General features: G+C 38.2%; 1 protein-coding gene across 1 annotated transcript in view; it reads left to right on the top strand.

Annotated features, from left to right (window-relative positions):
- The window catches only part of tgfb2 (transforming growth factor, beta 2), a 31,155-nt gene extending 9,582 nt beyond the window's left edge, over nt 1–21,573 (top strand). Inside the window, exons 2-7 of the mRNA XM_056763452.1 lie at nt 12,508–12,671; nt 15,656–15,788; nt 16,607–16,717; nt 17,094–17,259; nt 18,127–18,280; nt 19,118–21,573. Coding sequence (XP_056619430.1) covers nt 12,508–12,671; nt 15,656–15,788; nt 16,607–16,717; nt 17,094–17,259; nt 18,127–18,280; nt 19,118–19,276 — 887 coding nt within the window. The 3' untranslated portion in view covers nt 19,277–21,573. The remainder of the gene's footprint in view (nt 1–12,507; nt 12,672–15,655; nt 15,789–16,606; nt 16,718–17,093; nt 17,260–18,126; nt 18,281–19,117) is intronic.
- Nucleotides 21,574–23,047: the final 1,474 nt, after the last annotated feature.

Genomic DNA, 23,047 nt, shown 5'->3' with positions numbered 1-23,047 from the left:
ATCTGGTTAACTGGCCAATCATAGCAAACATTGTTTTTCAGTGCAATGAGCTTTGTTTAAAATCTGGTTAACTGGCCAATCTGGTAAACTGGCCAATCATAGCACACCTCGTTTTTCAGTGCAATGAGCTTTGTTAAAAATCTGCTCATTTCAGAGAGCCGGTGCAAAGAGTAGATACAAACATGTGTAACAGAGTCAAGCCAGTGAAGTGCTGAGCAAGTATGTAAACCTCACACCTCTGCCTCAAGGACTCTCTAGCGACAGACGCTAGAGACTGCGGTCTTTGGCCTCCTCGCTAGAGCGCCCGACTCCCGTGCAGGTTCGAAGCCCGCCTGGAGCAGGTGTGGTTTGTTCCGTCACATTGGTGCCGTAACCCGGATTGGGAGTGAGGTTTAGAGGGGTGAATGTAACAGAGTCAAGCCAGTGAAGTGCTGAGCAAGTATGTAAACCTCACTCCTCTGCCTCAAGGACTCTCTAGCGACAGACACTAGAGAGTGCGGTCTTTAGCCTCCTCGCTAGAGCGCCCGACTCCGGTGCAGAACCGACCCGGTTCGAGGTGTGGTTCGTTCCGTCACATTGGTGCCGTAACCCGGATTGGGAGTGAGGTTTAGAGGGGTGAATGTAACAGAGTCAAGCCAGTGAAGTGCTGAGCAAGTATGTAAACCTCACTCCTCTGCCTCAAGGACTCTCTAGCGACAGACACTAGAGAGTGCGGTCTTTAGCCTCCTCGCTAGAGCGCCCGACTCCGGTGCAGAACCGACCCGGTTCGAGGTGTGGTTCGTTCCGTCACATTGGTGCCGTAACCCGGATTGGGAGTGAGGTTTAGAGGGGTGAATGTAACAGAGTCAAGCCAGTGAAGTGCTGAGCAAGTATGTAAACCTCACTCCTCTGCCTCAAGGACTCTCTAGCGACAGACACTAGAGACTGCGGTCTTTAGCCTCCTCGCTAATGCGCCCGACTCCCGTGCAGAACCGATCCGGTTCGAAGCCCGCCTGGAGCAGGTGTGGTTTGTTCCGTCACACATGTACGGTATGTGAAAAACATAGCGTTTTTTAACCTTAAATCATGTAAACACATTGCATTACATTTAAAACTAGTGATAATATTCATTTTAGCCATGTCATATTACTCCTTTAACATTGTGGAAATAGCAGGATGCGCTGCTTTCTTTCCGATTGCTCACATTCGTAAATTATATTTGAGGAAGACTGATATCCAGCCGTGACTTCAGAAATGCGGCAAGTATAACATTTTTGCATCATCCACACCGCGGTGCTTGCTTGTGCATCCAGTGTCCAAGCACAAAAATGAGTGAACCAATGAACAAACTGTTTTAAGTATACACGGCAACAGCCAAATGACCGTTTGGGAACCACTGTGAGAGGTGGAGTCGAAAAACTTAGTAATGGACGGACCGCTGCACTAGCCTGTATGATAAATATTACAGAAACAATTTATTAAAGTATCGTTTTTGTCATCTCTGCCCCCACTACTTTTCAAAACAAAGTTACGCCATTGGCTGTGGCTGACGATTCTAGAGAGAAAAACCGTGAGCACACTGAGGCAAGTATCACTCTAAACCTTAGTATTGCTTACCTTATCCCACACTGTATGTGCTGGCTCAATCATAAGGTTTTACAGGAATTCTTAAATGGTGAATGATAAAATCGGTAAAAACATTCACTAAAGTAAAGACCCAAGTTAAATTTAGGGACCAACTATTACGAGGACGGGCTCATTTGAGTTTAGCCAGTAAGCAGTCATATAGAAACCCAAATGGAACGGCATATGCAGTTGAATGAAATATGCAGTATATTTCTGCTGTCCTTCTGACACCTTGTATCTCCATATTTAGTGGTTTTTATTTGTTTTGCCATGAGTCATTTTATTAGTCACCCTTTATGTTTGTCACTGGGTTTTGTAAATATAACCAATGAAAGGTATTAAAAAGTGCTGTCAACTTTGACAAAGTACAGTGTTTTTGGTATTTCCTGAAAAGCAGCAGTTTTGGACATCCAATGTTTTGTAAGGACCGCAACAATATTTTGTACTGTAATAAAATAAATATGTTGGGATGATCGCTTGTGATACAACTCTTCTTCTAGTAAATCCCTTAAATTATGAAAAACAAAGTTGAGAAATTAAATACAATAAAATGATGCATTGATTATGAAGTGACTTAACAGAAAATACATGTTAAAACAAACAGTAGAAAGATAAAAATAAATCATTGAAAATAGATGTTGCGTGATTAAATAGAATGAATAGTAGAATAGGTTAAAAAAAATCTTGCTTTCTGCACTATTAAACATTTTAACTTTACTTAACTGCTGAGTGGGCAAAGGAGAACTGTTTTCAAAGGAAAAAAAACTTTTTGCAAGCATTCTGAAATGGACACACACACCAAAGCCCAAGGTATGTTTTGCTTTGCAAAGTATACAGTGTGCATGATGTTTTTTGTCATTAGCGCAGAACACTAACCAATGACCATCATAATGAATGACGTACTGTATACCTACTTTAAGAGCCCTGGGGAAAAGGCCTTGCGCGAGGGAGCAGAACGGGTCAAACTGAATATACCTGAGCCTATACTTGTGTTTGACACAGACACAAAGTGACTGTTTCTATTATTTTCAAAGGTATAATTTTTAGTTACCGTGGAGACCTATGGCATGACATGTGGTTTCAATAAAAATATGACATTAGGGGCTTATTTATGAGGATATATTCATTTTCTCAGCTTTTACAAGCAGTGAATTATGAGGAAAATATTCAAACGTTTGTTCCCATTCAGAAGACTTGATCCTGATTTATGAGTTTGAGGGATTGCCGGATGCAACCGTTTGCAACCTCAGAGTCACTTTTACCATTTGAAAATGGAAACTGAGACCAAGGCTTGGTAGCGGTGCTCCAAAGCTCCAGGTTTGAGACCAGAGGGAAAGTATTTGACCTACTTTAGAGCATTTCTCACTTCTGTAAGACATGCTCACGGATTCCCCCGTTTCCTCAGAGGGACATGTTGTTTTCTCCTGCTCTCGTCCTGTCCAGTAAGGGTCACAGAGAGAGGATTTTGCGAATGGCGAGAATATTGCAAATCCAACTGTAATTGTGGACAAAATTCTGCTGCTTTCATTAAAATGTAGCTTTTCCAATAACAAGCAATATTTTCCAGTGAGTAACGGAGTGCCATGACAGAATGCTGCACCACTATACACAGTTTTTGTAACGCAGAATCGCACCGCCAGTTTAACAGGCAAACAGACTGAGCTGATTAGCAAAAGCACTCACAGTTTGTTAACGCCGGCGTGGAATTACAATGTGGAACTATGGTAAATTTAAATTATAGGGAAAGTTCACCCAAACATTTTAATTCTGTTATCATTTACTCACCTCCGAGTTGTTCCAAATCTATATACATTTCTTTGTTCTGATGAACACAAAGAAAGATATTTGGAAGAATGCTTATAACCAAACAGTTCTTGGACCCCATTGACTACCATATTAGGAAAATTACTTTTTTTTGTTCTGTTGAACACAAAGGAAGATATTTTGAAGAATGTAGGGCAGCAAAATGGTCTGGGCCACTTTTGACTACCATTGTAATTTTTGCTACTGTGGTAGTCAATGGTGGCCAAGAACAGTTTGGTTACCAGCATTCTTCCAAATATCTTTCTCTGTGTTCAACCAAACAAAGAAATGTATAGGTTTTGAACAACTAGAGGGTGAGCAATTCATTAACTATCCCTTTAATGATTTGTATTTGATGCTTTGACATCATTTTCTCTTAAACAGAATTTTAGGGCAGGACATATTGAGTGGCTCCTGATTCTCTATATTCTAGGGAACTTTTGACTCGTCAGAAAATTTTGACGTAAGCTGAAGTGCAGAATGATGCCATTAAAATAGTTGATCCATTTTGGTGGAAGAAGGAGAATGCTTTTTTCTTCTAAATATGAATCGGATTAATGTCTTGGGTCACAGTCTTTTATAGATATCATTGAGGCTTATGTTTCATACAAAGAAGATTCCCCCCCAAAAATTGCTATAATCACTTTAATGAATGATACCTTATAATAAAGGGTTTGCAAAATTTCTTAGATATGGGCAAATCTATGTCATTAGTTGTTTTTGTCGTATAGGATACATTTGGCTAGCTCCAAAAAGGGTAAAAATACCAAATAACCCCTTTATTAAAATATTCCTTATAATTCATGCATTTCTTTTGAAACCACCTGAAATGTAAGTAATTTGCCAAAAAAAATATTCATGTTTGGGTGTGTGTGTATTAATAATGATCTTAATAAAAATAGTTATTTTCCATAAACTGCATTTGAACTGTAGCTTGTGAAGTTGCAGGTTACCCATCATTTAAAGTAACTTCCCGAACACTGCTGCTGCGAGCCTGAGGCCTTAAGGGCCCGAACGGAAGCCAGATTAAGCAGCGGGGGCGGAGGAGTAGGGGTGAGAAAAGAAGAGAAGAGAAACTGAGAAAAACATAAGAGCAAGAGAGCAGAGAGAAAGTAACTGCTGAAGACTAAGAGAAAAAAAGCAGAGAGTGAAATAAAGAGAAGGAGAAATCAGAGAGCGCTCCCCTCCACCCAACCGCTCACCTGCCAATAGCAAATTGAAAACAACTCTCTTCATAATCCCTGGGAACTAAAAATACCTCATTCTTTCAAAGGCCTTCCATGAACACCGCTCCATCTCTGCAGGACTCTTCCGAGCAACCGTCCAACACACACACAGAATAATGATAAAGATAGAGCTGGGAATGGGCTACAGCCTGCAATGTCAGGTCAGATCGACGCATTAAATCAAGAATTTTGTGCTTTAAATACAGTTCAAACTTTGTAGAAAATATGTAGCTACACCCTTAAAAAAAGGTGATTTAAAAGAACCTTTAACATCTGAAGAACCTTTCTGGTTCTAAGTGGAACCAAAAATGGTTATTCTATGGCATCACTGTGAAGAACCTTTTAAGCACCTTTGTTTTTAAGAGTGTAGTGTGGTTGCTAGTTCAAACATCGCTGTGCTTTTGATAAGGGATTTTGGGTGGTTGCTAAGTGATGTTGGGACAACATTGATCAGATTTGAGTTGTAGTTTATACTTACTGTGAAGTTTAGACTTCTCACAATAGTAAGACCTGGCCTACAATATTGCTATAGCTCTCTTCGATTTTATGACTAAGTTTTGTTTAGGGACAGAAATTGTTCTACAGAAATCATATACTGACTAATGTAGACTATGTTGGCCTTGGCAAAACGGATCAAAACGAAAGACCCCATCCCATCCAGGATATATTCAATATGTCTTATCGCTCAGAAAAGTAATAGCACACCTATTACTTGTCATACCAACCTATACATATTAGCAATTGTAATAGCAGTGCTTGTGTTTGAAAACATTCAAAGTACAGTACATTTCTCCACTGACATATAAAGTTTTTTATTTTGGGATTGAGTTCTGGTCACTTCTGACCCATGACTAATATTTTGGAACATCTCAAGCAGATGCTAAGAGTGTTGGATTATTCTAACCCATACAGAAGGACTGTCCGGCATAAAAAATACCCCATAGGTAATTTGTTCAAGCAGCTTATTATGACCTAGATACGTTTAAAGGATAAGCTTCCTCTAGCAATGGTATTCCATTGCTTTAGATTGTTTGCCTTATGCGTTTTTACAAACAACTTGTGTTGCAAACCTTGTGAACTGAGGCCACATGATAAGTGCACACAGTCAGATCACATTCAAACACAAACTAAAAAAATAACACGAGGGCCAATGTCATTTCACAATCAAAGCGTAGCAGTTTTGAATGTGAATTCTCTTACTGCATCAGTGATTTATTACAGATTTATTGCATTTGTCTCTATTCCTCATAAAGTCAATTGTTTGACCTCGGTACATTTTGAATGTTTGTACATTTTGAAAAAAAAACTGTTGTATGCAGTGTTTTATGTTACAGTATATAATAAATAAATGGGTCAGGTTATTTGCACAAAATACCCGAATAGTGTAATGTGTCATGTAAATACAATATCCCTGGCAGTTTCAAGTGAAATATAAAATTGAAAGTTTTGCCTGCTGCCGAAACTCATGGGCCTTATTTGCTGACCTATACGTTCGTATGAGTTGGAGGATAGGTTGGAGATAAGGTAAAAAAGTATTAATTTGCGTGGATTGGGGAGTGTACCCATGTGTATTTGTGTAAATCAATCCAACCGCAAACTCTTTCTCTGTCATACACACATCTGACAGTGTTTCCAGCCTGATTGTCAGAGAGAAGACTGGTCCGGTCGGCAACAGGAGTTATTTCCAGACTGAAGGACGGACAACCGTGTCATTGAGCAGACAAGCATGCGGATATATCTTCCTCATTAATGCCTGGCGAGAATCCAGTGCACAGGAAGTAGAAATGGGGTCAATGCGAGAGCAGAGGACACTGGAAAGCCTTTCCTGGCACAGGTGTTTGATCAGTGAGCGTTCAGGGGTGCAGATCGGGAATCGGGATCCAGCTCCAATGTCTATTTAACTACTTAATGCCTTCAAGATGTATATTCCGCATAGCATAAACAGCTTACACACTGGCAGGCCTGATGGTTTCAGTGTTTAAAACAAACATGATGTCATGTGTTCACATATGTGCATGTGCCGTTTGGAGAGGGTTCAGCCGAGGTATGGAACGCATGTGTTGGAAACTGTGTGGAAATGATAGATGTGCGCTTTTGGTGACCAAACAAGTGGCTTTTGGCTACAAGGGATTCAGCTACCTCCACTCTGCATGCACACTTCAATGCCAAATCATTTTTGTCACGCTGACAACAGTTAATTACTGTTTTTTATTATGTAATGGTTAGGTTTAGGGTTTGGGTAGATGTAGGCCTTAGCTAACGTAATTTATTGTAATTTTATGGCGAGATTTTGCATCATTTCCGGCCATGGCTGTATCCCTTCTAGCCACAACCCTGCGAAGATCTTTCAGAGCCACTCAGGAAGAAAGGGTAAAGTCTTTCCTCTCAGGAAGGAAGCTCTTGTGCTGCTGTACATATTTTTTGGCGCACATCACAAGTGGTCCTCACTCGGGAAGACTTCCTGAGCTTAACGTCCAAATGTTTGCAATGGCAAACCTGACGAGTGATTTATGTATGAGACCATAAAAAAGGCTCTTTGTTATTATTAGTGTGTATTAAAATGTGTGTGCCTGTGAGATCATTCATCACAAGTGTATCTTTTTGTGTCTGCTTTATATTGAGTTCAACTGGTTCATTTTTAACTGTTGAATTGACTAATCTTTTCCAATGTTATCTCATTTTGTTGATAAGCTGTAAAATTATTTTACATTGCATAACTTTATGTGTTTGGTAACAAGGTGCTATCAAAGACTTATGTAAGTAAGTAAAGTTCCATAAATGGGAATAAAAAACCCTTGCAGGGTATTTTTATTCTTGTGTTAACTTAAAGATGTCGCTTCGGATAAAAGTGTCTTCAATTGCAAAAATACACATACTGTATAAGTACAATTTTGTTAACAATATTTTGTCAAATTCAAATAGGGAAATAAGACCTTAAAGGTGATGGATGTCATTTTTAATGTTGACTTACTTATATATCTACTTATGTATAGATATATCTTATACAGTATATCTACCTAATATACAGTATCAAGTTAGCGATTGGTAGATTCATTCTTCAGAAAATGTGAAAAAAGATTTTGCTCAATTTTTGTCACACTTTCCCTGTCCTATATCTTACCCAGGACCCACCTAGACAGGTTTTTACTTTTATTAATAATAATAGTCTAAAACACATATTCGTCAAATTTTTGTATATATCATTGTAGTACTCATTCTGAATAAATACATTTAGTTCCAATATTAAAATCCCTTATAGTGGGGCTGCACGATTATTGCAGAAATAGAAACTAAATTATAAATTATTTGCTTTTGATATTGTATTTGTGATTATTTTTGTTGATTAAATTTGACAAGTATGTTTTAAAATGTTTAATCTTTCTGTGAGGCAAATCCAGGCAGTATTCTTTCCTGAAATATGTTATTACTGGTTTATACTCTCGAAAGTTCCACCTTGATTTTAAATATTTTACACATTAAAACTCAATATGTAACAACTATGTAATAACTCATATGTAACTACAGCATTTGGCAGAAATGTAGCCATTCTAAAAATCCTGCTATCTCCATGGTGTAAACGTAGAGGTTGCGCATTCTTGAAAGTACGATAAACGTGTGAACCAATGATGAGAGTCATTGTTAGTGGTGCAATGGATCACAAAACTCACGGTTCTGATCATTTTACGGATTTTGGGTCACGGATCGGATCAGTTCGCAGATCAGCTAATGTAAATGCCTATAATAATGCCTATAATGACTATATTAACTTGTTTTTGCATTCAATAAAAGGCTCAAAAATAGGGGGGCTTATATAAGGGGTTATAGAGTTTTAATTATGTTAAAATTAAGTTTTAAGTTTTAAATTAAGTTGAAAGTACCCTGAAGATATCAACATATTAATTTAACAGATTATTTGACATTATTATTTATCTTCTAATCTAGGCTATGTTATACAGTATGCGTGCATAAAAAAATAACAATATGTATAACAAATAAATATGATATAAACATGCAATCAGAGTATACAGCTGACAACTGGATCTCGAAATATCAGATTATAAATGTAACATAAGTGTTATGAGGTGGCGATCGTATTCTTAAATGCCTGACTGAATCATTTTTGGGCTGCGCGTCAAAATTACTGAAGTGGTGCTCATTTATACATGGATCGCGTCATTTTTGTGCTTTGACAGCTTTCGCAGCAGTTTAAATGTAATATTTTACACGTCCAGATTCTAGAGAAAGAGCAAGCGTGTTCGCGCTAAAACTGGAGAGGGAGCGCTTTTTACTCTTTTAATCTATTATTTACAGTTAATCTGCGGGCCACATGCTTTACGCAGTAGTTTAAATTAAATTATATGCGAGAATGCACTTTAAAATCGTACTCGTACAGATACTGAAGAAGAGCGAGAGCACGCGCGTCCATGCTTAAACTATCTTTTACTCAATAATGAATAAATTAACAGCTAATCAGCGGGTCACACGCATTCCAAACCGTAGAGCACAATCAGTATGGATTACAGATCATCCGCAAACCATTTCACCACTAATTGTTAGTCATTGGAATAATATATTAATGTAAGAATATAATTTCTGCAAACCTTATTTTTTGTTCTGATGCGACCACAACATTTGTTACTTCACGTTTGTATAAACCAGCAGTTAAAGAGTCTCTGCTACCGAATCAAATCAGTGGTTGTTTTCCTGATTCAGCCTGTATTCTCCAGTGGATTGGAGGGTGACAGGAAGCTTGTGGTGTATAAAGATTAGAAGTATCATTATCCTTGTGTTTGCCCAGTGCGGTTTCCAGCGAACCCTGCTGAAAGCATCCACTGTAGGACCCAAAACAGCAGAGTGTTTCATGGAGTCAACTTTATGCAAACTCTGCTCTTTATTCTGGCTTTTTACAAGTGTGACTTTTCTGAGAGAAGGTAGTGTTGACTCCTCTATGAATATGATCGCCATTGAATTAGAGAAATGGAGAGGGACAGAATCCGAGAAAGACTTGGATAAATGATGAATTGGAAATTGAGGAGATTTATAGACAAGCATCTTTTGCCTTCTCAAGCGGGAGATTAAGAACATAAGCAAGAGGCCTTGTTGACTTGGCCCAATAAGTGAGCCCCTAGCAACACACGAGGAGCATCCCAGCAACCTTTTTAATAGCAGCTCAGCACATCATAGCTGCATCCAAATAGCAACCTCTTGAGAAACACCCACAATGCTCGTGGCAGTGTTTCTTGCATGGTTAAGCGGTATTTACATGTATACGAAAATGTAAAAATCTGGTTCATGTAGGATATCTGTTGCAGTTATGCAGTTACTGGCCACAAAAGTATTCCAGAGAGTCGTGCAATAAAATAAATTCCCTTGAAGTGAAACTTCATAAATATTATTTCTTTAAAGTCGTGATTGTTCTTTCAGTCACAGCAGCTGCTCAGTGTTTTCTTCTCTCTGTCTCTTGTGGATGGACGTCCTGCTTGTGTAGGTTTATTAAATAAACCACTGAAGGTTTCTAATCCCCGGCTTCTGTGCAACACTCAGGCTATCACCTTGGTGCTTCAAATGTCACACGGTTGTACACATGGTTTCTCTGTGTTAACAGAAAGCATACGAAGCCAGTGCATGGCACACACTTATTACACATGGTTGAAGTTGTATGTGCATTGCGGCATGCCACAGTCCTCTTCAATCAGCCTCCTGCAACGCTGTGGGTGGCTTTCAAGGAAACCAAATATTTTGCTATGTGTCACAGGACATCATGACACTGTAAATTCATGCTGTGTCACGGCGCCCCACTCCCAACGTTAGCTTACGTGGTTGTGCATCTGGCTTTGGTTTTATTTGTTAATTTGTTGAGCTACTGTGTAGAGTGACACTCTCATCTCGCTTTTGCACACATGGTTCTCGGCACATGCTGTGTGTGTACAGGGCCTTGTCAAAGCATATGATGTTCACACATGGTTTTGAGTACTGCTTGAGTGTTGGGCTACTGGGCTCGCTCGGGAACCATATGGGGCAGGAGTGTACCCCAGCTGACCGTCGCGTGACAGCACAGCTCGAGGGGCGTGTCTTCCCATTGTTTCATCACAGTTTGGTTGGAGACCACATCACTGCCCCATGCCTTAAAGCCCTTCCCTTGCAGGACTAGTTTAGTCCGTTTATAAAGCTTGTTTTCATTAGAGATATGGCACGACAACCTATTTGTTTCACGTTTCTTTTATCAGCATTTCATTTTTCACCCAGCCCAGGCACTTGATTTCATCTCAGGAGACCATGAGTGTAACATAATATCAAGATCTGCCCTTTCCCATACTTATAGCTGTTTGGTTATGGGATAAGCAAGCAGTCACTTATCTGACTTTTTATCACTTGTTACAGGGTCAGTACCTATTGAGCTAAATGGTAAAGGTCAATGAGTTTAGGCGTACTGGGATGAAACTCATAATTTCTAGAAAAGAAGATACAACTCTAGAAAAAGAGACCACTCAAAATTTGCATTATATAATTCAAATGAATCCGCATTTCTACATATTGTGTCCTTTCCATTCCAGTGTCTGTTATATTTCAACAAAAACACACTTCCATGACTTTAACATCGGCTGTGAAAGCTGTTCTGTGTAATAAACTGATGGTGTTTGTTTGTGTGTGTGTGTATGTGTGTGTGCATACCTCGAAAACACTTACATGAAACGTCCTTTGAAGTCCTGCCTGCAAATGTCTCCTGGACAATCTGCTTGTTTTATTATCCAACTAGGGTCCAATTTAAAAAGGCAAAACTAATGCTTCTGTTATTAGTGTTAATTAATATAACTCGGTCTGACACTATTCGGTCCGGTTTAATTTCCTTTAACAACATAATCACAGCCTCAAATACAGCAAAAGACTGGCTCCTTTAAACTATTTGAGTGGAATGACAAAAATATAGTTGAACACTGTAAACGTTGAGTAAAATTAGAGAAAAGTTAACTTAATTTCTTGAGTGATTAGAACCTATTTTCTTTAAAGCGGCCCTGCAACAATGTGTAATGCATTCTGACTTCTTTACAATGTTAAACATGCTGTCTTCTCATGCTTACCATGGTCAACTTGTCAAAAAACAAGTCGGACATATTACGTAGTATTTCTGTGCTCGATAAACTCCCCCAGCGATCGTACAGGTTTCAGAAAGTATTTTTGGAACATATAAAACTGTTTTGTAACACGTTTTCTTGGTCGCTTTGGACAATTCTTCTTGAAAAGCACGCCCAGAGCAGGAGAAGGAGCATGCACAGACGTCACTTTCACTTGTGTGGAGGAGAGAGAGAGAGAGAGAGAGAGCATAAGTTCGCGAAGATCAGGTGTTTGTGAAATGATGCCTGTGTTTTGTTGGCAATGGGTTCGCACGTGCTTTGATTCAGCCTACCCCTTCCCCGCACAAACAATCATGAAGCTGTATCTATCTTTTATATATGTAATCAAACTAAATAGTCTTCGATGATACGAAATATGCAATATTACTCTATAGGTACTCAAGATTAATATGAGATTGGCAGAAAACCTGTGTGTTACGCCCGCTTTAAGTAACTTTTACGGTATGATTTTACAGTTCAGCAAGCGCTTATTACTGGCTAATAGTCCAAAGTTGTACACAAACGTACATGTGAAAGATGGGCTGGCAAGGTACACTTCATAAACATTTACGCATTTGGCAGACGCTTTTATCCAAAGTGAGTCACAATGCTTTTAACTATACATTTGTTTCTGACTATGTGTAATCACCTGTGATCAAACTCATGACCTTGGCATTGCTAGCGCCATGCTTTAACCACTGAGCCACAGGAAAGCTGAAAGAACTTGGCATTGAAGTAACAAAGTCTAATGTGTGTTCCAGATGTCATCACTCCAACACATTACAATCTGTACTTCCGGAGGCTAATGTTTGATGTGAGCTCTATGGAGAAGAATGCCTCAAACCTGGTGAAGGCAGAGCTCAGGATCTTCAGGCTGCAGAACTCAAAGGCTCGTGTGTCTGAACAGCGGATAGAGCTTTATCAGGTCAGTCTTTTTCATCCTTTCAGATATTATTGAATCATTCTAGCATTTCAGATCACTACACTAACAGCTGGATCCTTTTGTTTAAATCATTTTTAAGATGTCCTACCAAAAAAAGCACTTGCATGAAAACTGTCCACACTTGGCTTGGTCCAAGTTCTGCCCTCCCACTGACCCTGCAGGTCCCCTTTAAACATCATATTGTTTCGGTCAAAACCACAACGTTTGCGTCATCAATAAATTCATAATGTTGAACTCACTGAGTGCACTGTTACTAATAGTGACAGCTGTTTATCGATTGTAAGAAGGTACTGACTAAAGAGAAGACACCCATTTCATTGTATTATTATTGGATTTGTCTCTTTGCCTACCAAAACCTTGTACACATGGAACAGTACTTGCACTTGTGTGCTGCAGATGTAAAGAATCCAAAGACAATTTATTCTGAGACCAGCATCAATGAGAAATTTATTACACTGTATTACAGTATTTAGGACTAATGCTGATATTTATTTTTATAACTGATCAATAGCATTTTACTGGGGCACTTTTTTGTTCATTGTATGACATTCCCAACAGGCTATTAATTTGCATTGCTTGTTGATATACAGTGAACACCTGGTCAAAGTGTGTCTAAAATATAATTTAGTTTATAAAATGACTTGTTCATTAAACATGTTGTTAAATACACAGGATTTCCAGTTGTGTGCTTGTGGTCAAAGCATTCTAATATTCCACTTGTTTACACTTGGAATGTCTTTAAATAAATGTGAACATGGTCATTAAAAAATGGCAAACTATGTATTATCGATAGTGGTAATTTCCCAGCTACTATCACACAAACTACACACTGAAAGTCTGAAACACAGAAAGCTCTAGTGTGAAAGTGTCCACACATGCATTCTCTTTTCGTTCATTTTTCCTCATATGTTCATTTATTTACCTTAAGGGTGCCGTAGAGCTCCCGCCTATCGATCACTGGGGTTTTATGTGTGTGTGGAGAGAAATGAGGGTGGAATGCTGTTTGTGATTTAGAGTTCGGAAGGTCTCGAGGGCAGAATAAAATCCCTGTGCTGTTCCCCACCTAACACGTGCCCCTCCATTTAACCTCGCTACCCTCCACTGTTCATGTGTCAGGTCTGTCATGACAGGTGCGGTAAACACTATTCCACTAACACAGAGATGGTGAATGTGTTAGGGAGGTTAAAAAGAGAGTTGACAAGGAAGGAAGAGGCTTTTTATTAATGTCTTCAATATAGGCAAGATTTTCTTGCTGTAGGTAAATGCGTAATAAAAAAGCACTTCAGTATTGATAATATAGTATAATAACATGAAGTATAGTTATATTACATTAAATATAATATATGTAACTATATTTGATTCCTAAATTAATAATAGTAGTATATTAAGAGTACTAAAATAATGCCATAAGTCTCATAATGCAAACATAATGAAAACATCCATTCCTTTCTTAGCAACTGCTGTTGTTCACCAAATTGCCATACTATATATTTTTAAGCCTACTGTATAATAAAATATGGTTGGTGGAACTGTGCCATGAGAAGAGGATACATATACTATTATTTTCAACTTAATATTTGAAATTTACTATGAAATCATTTTCATGGAAATAGCATTGTTTAAAAAAACTTCTATTTACTTCTCCTATTTGATATTTACTGTAAAGCTCGTCCGAGCAGCTAAAAGTAAGAAGGTGGAGCTTACGTAAGTGTAAGCTGTAATGATCTTATACGTATATGTTTTTAGATGTAAGAAATAGGGTGTTGTGTTATGTTTAGCCAGCCATAAGGTAGCATACACCATAAGATCTATTAAAACTCTACCCAATCTGTAAGAACTTTATTAATAACTCCAAGATACTTCAGACTACATGGAAGGCTGCCTAAGAAACTGTATAGAAGTATACCAGTGACAAAAGCTGTTTTAAAGGGGCAATGTCGAGATTTTAGCTGCATCTAGCAGTTAGGTTGCAAATTGCAACCAACAGCTCACTCCACCCCTCCCTTTCGAACCACTACGCCGTCTGACACTGACAAAGATGACGTAACGTTTTCGCTTCTTTGCCAAAGGAGATAACGTATTTAAGAAACACTCATTATGAGGTAATTAAAACATTGCATCATTAGGTAAGGACTTTATACACCTCTGAAGACATAGTTATTTATATTATATTGCATTTCTACCAATAGATCCTCCTAACGATTGCACACATTACCTTATATGCAAACTATTGATTTAGTTAGTCAATTGATCAAATTTGCATTATTTTTGAGAACATAATTTTTCTACAAGCTTCTAAAACTGTTTACAGTAGTTTCCATGTAGTTCTAAGCATTTTAGAGATGTTGCATAACTTCTCGTGCGGCTGTCTCATTTTTTTTCTGTCACTCAATACCTATTGATGATGCTGATATCAAATTTTTGTGTGAGACGTATGCTGTACTTGTTTATACAAACATCTCACAATTTTGAATGCTTGGAAATTACACTTTTTTATTAATTTCTTCTGTTAAACAAACTTAGTGTTATTAGAGCCCAGCAACAGGATTTGCAGCTTCATTCTAAGATATGTAAAATGTGTATCTCCATTTTGGAGCCTCTCTGTCCACATTCATCTCCACAGCCTGATGGAAGAAAGCTAAGACATTGCAAGCATTGCAGCTGAAGCAGTGTTTTACACATTAGGACGTGTGCCGTCCAATGTAAACACACAGCCACGAAGGACAGAGCACCCTGTTCAGCATCTGTTTCCGCCAACACAGTCTCTCCAAGCATTTCCCAGACCTGGCTAATCAATCAGGAAGCTTCCAGTTGGAGGAAGGGATGGGGGGGGTGGAAAGAAGAGGGGTGCTCACCAGTCAGACACTGAGACGGGGTACCGTTTTAAACGAGGCGGACATTGGGCGCATGATATTTATATTGTTAGTGGACTGCCGGTGATGCTGACGTCTTAAATCTTTCTTTAGATTTTAGGTCATAAAGACCTCACCTCACCCACGCAGCGATACATCGACAGCAAGGTGGTGCGCACCCGAAGGGAGGGGGAGTGGCTTTCTTTCGATGTGACGGAAGCAGTCAGCGAGTGGCTACTACACAGAAGTAAGGGAGTGTGTATGTGTGGTAATGAAAAATGGATTTTGAACATATGTTTCCGTGTAAATATTTTATGCATGTTTATCCAACTGAAATCAATCAAGTCAGCTTTGAGGCCTCCTAGATTAAATTTGGAGCAACTAGAAACTTTTGCTTAAGTCTCCTGCAAAAAAATAGTATAAAATATCTCCTGAGGAAAATAAATCTCACAAGTCTGCATTCAAGTTATATCATAAAAGATTTCTCATAAAATCACCCACATCCAGATTTTTTTATATACAACCCACATTTATTTCAAAGTTCCATACTCTTAATCATCCAAGGCTGAGTTGGTATTTAAGAGCAAAATCTGATACACAAAATTTTCTTAGCAAGCAGCAAGAATCCCTTACACATATAAAACTATTATATAAAAGCAATGATTTAGGTGATTTGTGTGTTTATAAAAATAAAAAAATCTGATCCAAAGTTCATAGGCCACACAACAATGAATAATAAACATCTATCATCATCATCATCGGTGTATACAGCTCATGAGCTCATGACAGCATCAGCCCAGTCTCCGACACTTTACACAGGAGAGTGAGAGAAATCATCACAGGAGAGAGTAGATTGGGAGATATTCAGGATTACTAGCTGGCAGTTGATGGATTTTGGATCTTTCTGTTGAGAGACAGCAGTGACTCTATGTGTCTCACGAGGGACCGTGGGAGTGGGCTCACTCAAATCACGAGCTGGCTCCAGAAATGATCTCATTTATCTGCTGTAGATTATCTAACCTTACAGTGCACATTTTGTTTTCTTTATTGTGTTTCTCCCACCAGACAGAAACAATGGATTCAAGATCAGCCTGCACTGTCCCTGCTGCACATTTGTGCCGTCAAATAATTACATCATCCCCAACAAGAGCGAAGAGCTGGAGACACGCTTTGCAGGTGGATTTGGGTGGGGGTGTGAGCGAGTTAGTTTATGTATGAGGGTGTTTCTCTGTGTCTGTGTGATTTGGAACACAAGTAAGGGATAATAGTAATTCATTGTCCCCCATAAAGTTCGTCATATTATATATTTTTATATATTCATAAATTAACTTATATTTGTTGTCACAAATGGCAATTTACGTTAGGTTAAAAAAAGAAATTCTCAGTGTAACAGTGTAATATGGAGAGACAATAAACGAGCCATTTATTGGTTCTTTTGTCTACGAACACTCTGGCATGAGTCAATGGCACAAAAACATCCGTTTTATTATCTGTTTATCCAACCAATAGAAGACAGGAAAATCTTATTGCCATTTCTGTGCCCGCTTCACAGGTATAGATGACAGCATATTGCACGGATCGGATCTGAAGTATAAGAGGCGCCGTAACAGTGGCCAGTCTCCACACCTTCTCCTGATGTTACTTCCATCATACCGTCTGGAGTCCCAGCACAAGAGCCACAGACAGAAACGAGCTCTTGATGCAGCCTTCTGCTCCAGGTCCAAACTTTTTCTCACAAAGCTTAAAAGATTTTTCCCACACGTTGTATCTGAACCATATCAGGATGTTTAAAACTTGCTCCACAGTGCTTCTGGTGTCTCTATAGATACTCATCTGTCATTTGTTAGAAACAGCTTTAGTCCAGGATTATGCAATTGTTGGGACACACATCAAAGCAGACTGGCGGTGGTATCAATTCAGACTGAATTTAATCGATGAACTGAAAAACCTTTCACTGCTGAATTAAAACTCAATGTGACTCAAATGTCTTATAACAAAAGGGTCTGTTTGTATACTCTTTGTGCTGCCCATTGGTGTCACAATCGCACAGATTTACCTCAGTTCTGTTCAATTTATACTTCCTGACCTGCACTCCAAAAATGAGGAACCTAAGAAGTTAAAAAGCATATACATATTTCTTAACACAGTGACTGTGTTCCTTGGCAGTTGGTCCAATAACATTGTGCTCTAGGCCAGTTTTTCACAGTGGTGCCAAAGAAGAAGAATTTTGAAAAAATTTTGGTTACCCAAAGAACCTTTTTGTTTTAACTTTTTTCTCTTAACTTTTATAGTCTGTAGGAACTTTTTCCACTACTAAGAACTTTTAGTGCAAAAAAGAAGGTGAATGTGAAACCATACAGCCTGACAAAGAACCTTAATGCAGCCACAACATATAACATACATATAAGCAGTAGAACATATAAAATTGTTTTCAGCGGTATTTGTTCGTAAGGTATTTTTTAGACTCTAATTTTAGTAGAGACACCAGTTGCATATTGTTCCATTTTTATTTCATTATTCATCATTTATGATGCAGAATAGTGGTCTAAAATCATCACGTTCTGTTTTTTCCTATCATCCCACAGGAACGTGCAGGATAACTGCTGTTTACGCTCTCTCTACATCGATTTCAGGAACGATCTGGGCTGGAAGTGGATCCACGAACCGAAAGGTTATAACGCCAACTTCTGTGCAGGGGCCTGTCCGTATCTGTGGAGCGCAGATACTCAGCACAGCAAGGTGAAAAATACATTTCTGCTCTTTTAATGCTTTTGCAATGTAATTGTTGCTAGATCAGTAAGTCTTAGGTAAAATTGCCCTAGTTATTTATTTATAAAGCTATGAAAAATGTGATATGTTGTAGATAGTTTCAATGCAACGACATAAACAAACATTTATATTTACTCATTTAGCAGACGCTTTTATCCAAAGCGACTTACGGAGAGTTCAGGGAGCAATAAGCGATATGTCATACAGGAGCAATAATACAATTAGTTAATTATCTAATTCAAAATTGCTAGTTTCCACAAAAGCCAGAACAATACCTGTTGAGTGAAAGAGAGAGGGTTTGTTCTTTTTTCCATTACTTTGTCTTTCAAGTAATGAAAAGGTTTGCCTGTCAAACGTTACTGTGCACGCTTTTGTGGATTTTGTACTTCCGGTCCACATCCACATTTCTGAAAACAAGGAAAAGAGACAACAGGTAAATTAGACCAGCTAGCAAGTTAAAAGTATGTCAGGTTAGTGTTACTTTGGGTTACAAGTACAAGAACTGTTATTTGGCTAAACTTAAATCTTACTAAATACACTAAAATACTTATTATACTTACTAAATACTTATTAAATACAATTATAGTACAATAAAATATAAATTAATACTGATATAAATTAAATAATTCATAAATACTTTTATTATTAGCCACTTGCCAGGCGTGTGCATCCGATGAAACCATATATGTAACAGTGGTTTTATAAGTACTAATACTACACTACAAAAATCAAAAGTCCGCATATTCTTAAGACACATGAATTCTAAATGGTATCAGTTCAGTAACTGCATTTCCTGATCTCCTTCAGGTTCTCGGCCTCTATAACACCATTAATCCAGATGCCTCTGCGTCTCCATGCTGTGTGTCTCAGGATCTGGAACCCCTCACGATCCTTTACTTCATCGGCAAAACTCCCAAAATCGAGCAGCTCTCCAACATGATTGTCAAGTCCTGCAAGTGCAGCTAGGAACGGATCACCTCCATTATCACCAACACACATTCACACACACAAAAACCCGCAATAAGACACACAGACATGCTGTGGGCGGACTGTCAAGGTACAACAGAATAATGTTCCTATGACAAGTACACACCCTCAAAAACACTCAGAAACCAATATGATACATTGTGTGTGTTGTGTGTGGATTTGCATACTTGTGCTGGAAACAGGCCCTAACGGCATGTGTCACATCACACACTCATCAGTCTATGGATGTGAGTTTGGCAAACACTGGAAGTATGTGATAGGTATCTATATGTGAAGCAAGGGGAAGAGAAAATCCCTTGTTCCAACATTTATTTCAAACAAATACTTCTTTCTGTTATTTTGGCATTGTTGTTATTGTCATTGTTGATTTTGTTTCCCTCAAGAATAAAGATCTTTTTGTTAATATTTAAACCCATGATTTTATTACCAGATGTAGTGACCAACCTCGGTGACTAGGTGTCCAATATAGTTCACCTCTACTGGCAATGAGCAAAAAACGTCTGGAAAAAATTTGTGGCAAACTGTTTGGTTCGCTGCATATTTACCACAAATGAAGTTCAAGATGGCCACAAGTTTTTGCAGGGGGTTGGAGCTGGGGTAGAACAGCAAGGCCTGTTATTTAGAGCAACCAAGGAAGTTTTGTTTATTGTAAAACAGCCCTTTAGGACAGTACCTAAGTATGCAAAAAACACGGGCTTGGCCAATGAGTCCCATTCTTCTTTAGTGGTAGCAAACCTTACTTCTCAGCAGGGCGATATAGGTACCTTAAAAAGTCTGAGCTTTAAACTGCATGTTTTACTTGAGTTAAACATGTCTACAGTCAACTAATTCAAACTGACTTGCTCAGCAACAGTCTCTTTAAGCTCCGTCACCAGAGAATCTCACCTACATGCAAAAAATTACTGCAAAAAGAAGTTTACGCTATAGTGCCACTTGCAGTAACGTTACGAATGCAAACCTCAGAATAATTTAAATCTGAACTTATCTTTCACAGTGGAACTGATCTTGCAGGCCAGTTGTGAGTGCAACACTGGGAGAAAGCAGCAGATCTTGAATAACGTTGTGAGACTTTATAGTACATATGTTTTAAAATACAGAAAGTGCTTGGAGACTGTTATAATGCTCCTCTCCAAAACTTATTCTAAAAATGATCATATTCCAGGATCAATTAAAATGCAAATCTCACCTTTTACCTCTTACGCTTTCTGCAGGCACAAACAGCACAACGTTCATAAAAAAGGTGCATACTTTAATGGCTAATTTATTTAGAATGGAGACTTGGGGCCAGTTGCATAAACAAAGTCACTAAATTGAGACAGTGGATTAGCAACTTGTCTCACTTACTAGCAATAAATTAGGACTAACTAGTCTTACTTTTCAGATTTTAATAAAACCAATCTACCTTTTTATGTAACTGATTTGAAGAAGTTATGACCCACTTTTTTTGATGAATAACACATAAGACTAGTCTACTCAGTTTGTGCAACCGGCCCATGCTGATCTTGATGCAGATTTGATCATTAGTTGCTTATCACCGTGACAGTACAGGTGCAGGGTGTGATGAAGGAGGTGGTGTCATGAGACAGATTAAGAGGCTGGGGTCAAAACAGGTAATTCACATTGATGCATGAAATGAGGTAGTTGATGAATCTGAGATGATGCAAAGATGATTGTGAAAGGTAGATATTGAAGAATGTGAAGACATAAAAGAGACTTAGAGTAAGTGTAAATCATGAGGGATGGGTAACCCGGGTGTGTCCTGTTGCAGCAGCTTCACAAATGCACTGCAACAGCCACAAATGCTCACGTACACCTCTCAAGGCGTCTTTCTGAATTTGTGATTTTGATTGCTCTCATTGGAAAAGAAATCGTATATTACAAATAATTGCACTGAATATTTTATTTCTACCTTTTTTATTTGTAACTATTGTTTGTTGTTTTTATTCGTAGTTATAGCTTCACCCAATGTATCATGAGCTGTGATGTGAATGGCATACAGGTGAAGGTTCCTCTTATTCTAATCAATTTAAAAGAGCAACCTTCACCAATGCCCAGGATTTTTGGTGACACTTATTTTATTTTACAAGGGCAAGAAAGCCAGTGGACTTCCTGGAAATACAGGAAGTGGAAGGAGACACCATCATTATCGCACCAGAGCTGTTTATTGTTAATGTTGTCTATGATGATGTTGATATTGTTGACCCACTATGATGTATTGTAACACATTACTGTTGTGGTGCTCTAGTGGTAAATAAATTATTTAAGTGACAAAGGGATAGTATGTGTGCTTGTGTTTTTGTTTGTCAAAAAAGTTGGAAAAAGGGTACAACATTAAGAAAAAAAGCTTAATCACACCATTCTAATGAAAATAGTTAGGATTGTTCAAACTTTTAGAAATACAGATAAAATATTACTCTATACATACTTAATATACTATGCTACTGTACTTTAAATATACTCAAATATTTTATATAATTTCTATAAAAGTTATGTCAACATTACTTAAATAGTTCAAATGATAAGTATTTTATCATATACTCATTCTCATGTCATTCCAAACCTGTGTGACTTTATACTGAAGAACACAAAAGAAAAATATTTTGAAGAATGTTGGTAACCAAACAACATTGATTCTCATTGACATCTATTGTACAGACACAAAAATATCAAAATACGTATTTAGTGTTTGTGAATCTTCTGTGAAATATCTCCTTTATGTTTCACAGATTTTTTTTTCTGACTTTTCCATTCCAAATCCAAACTATTTAAAATTTGTGAAGGCAACAATTGCTCTTACGTAAACAGAGTATATTACACTGCCATATTATGAACAGAAATCAAGCCCCCATTCCCCAAAACACACACGTAAACCTACATAAAGTACAGTGCAAAGCTTCTGGCTTGTTGTTGTTGAGGATGCTTTGATATTCTATATCCTCCAATGGCCCTTAAGCTCTGGAGTCACGCCAGGCTCATTAGTCCTGAGTTTGTGCTTCTTTATTTAGGAGTAAGATTTGAGCAGGGAAAAGCTCTGGAGACTGTCAATCTGGAACTAAATTTGGATCAAGAAGTCAACATTCTACAGATAAATGCTCTGCAAACCCATGATGTCACACGTATCGGCTGTGGTAGAATTGTTTTGTGAACTTGTGGTATGCTTGTTTTTTCAGCCTTCTGGCATCATAGTACTTCACGAGGGCCTTTCTAATTAAACACAATACAACTTAGTTTCACATAACACATAAGCATAGACCTAAATGGGCCATTGTTTCCTGCTGTACTTTTAAGACTTCTTTGTAAAAAACACTCTCTCTTATCATATTGACATGTCTGACAAGATATTTTGTTGTTGGGCATCTCACATGCATTCTTAGCCCAGGGTCTTTAAGTAACTCACTAGATTTTTTTACTTTAAAGTGGCCCTGCAACAATGTGTCATGCATTCTGTTTTCTTTACAATGTTAAACGTGCTTAACATGGTCAACTTGTCAAAAAACAAGTTGGACGTATTACGTAGTATTTCTGTGCTCGATACACTCCCGCAGCGATTGTACAGGTTTCAGAAAGTTTTTTTCGAACATATAAAACTGTTAGTAACAACTTTTCTTAGTCCCTTATTGGACAATTCTCCCAGGAAAAGCACGCTGGACGGTCAAAGGAGAGCAGGAGAATTGGGTGATGAATGTTATATAAACTGTGGATATAACGCTGAATTTGGAGATTGTTTGAAACTGATAAATGGAGCAGTCC

This window comes from Triplophysa dalaica, chromosome 12, assembly GCF_015846415.1.
Source record: "Triplophysa dalaica isolate WHDGS20190420 chromosome 12, ASM1584641v1, whole genome shotgun sequence".
Taxonomy (NCBI): domain Eukaryota; kingdom Metazoa; phylum Chordata; class Actinopteri; order Cypriniformes; family Nemacheilidae; genus Triplophysa; species Triplophysa dalaica.
Note: the sequence above shows the minus strand (reverse complement) of the source record. Positions and strands in the feature narration are given on the sequence as shown.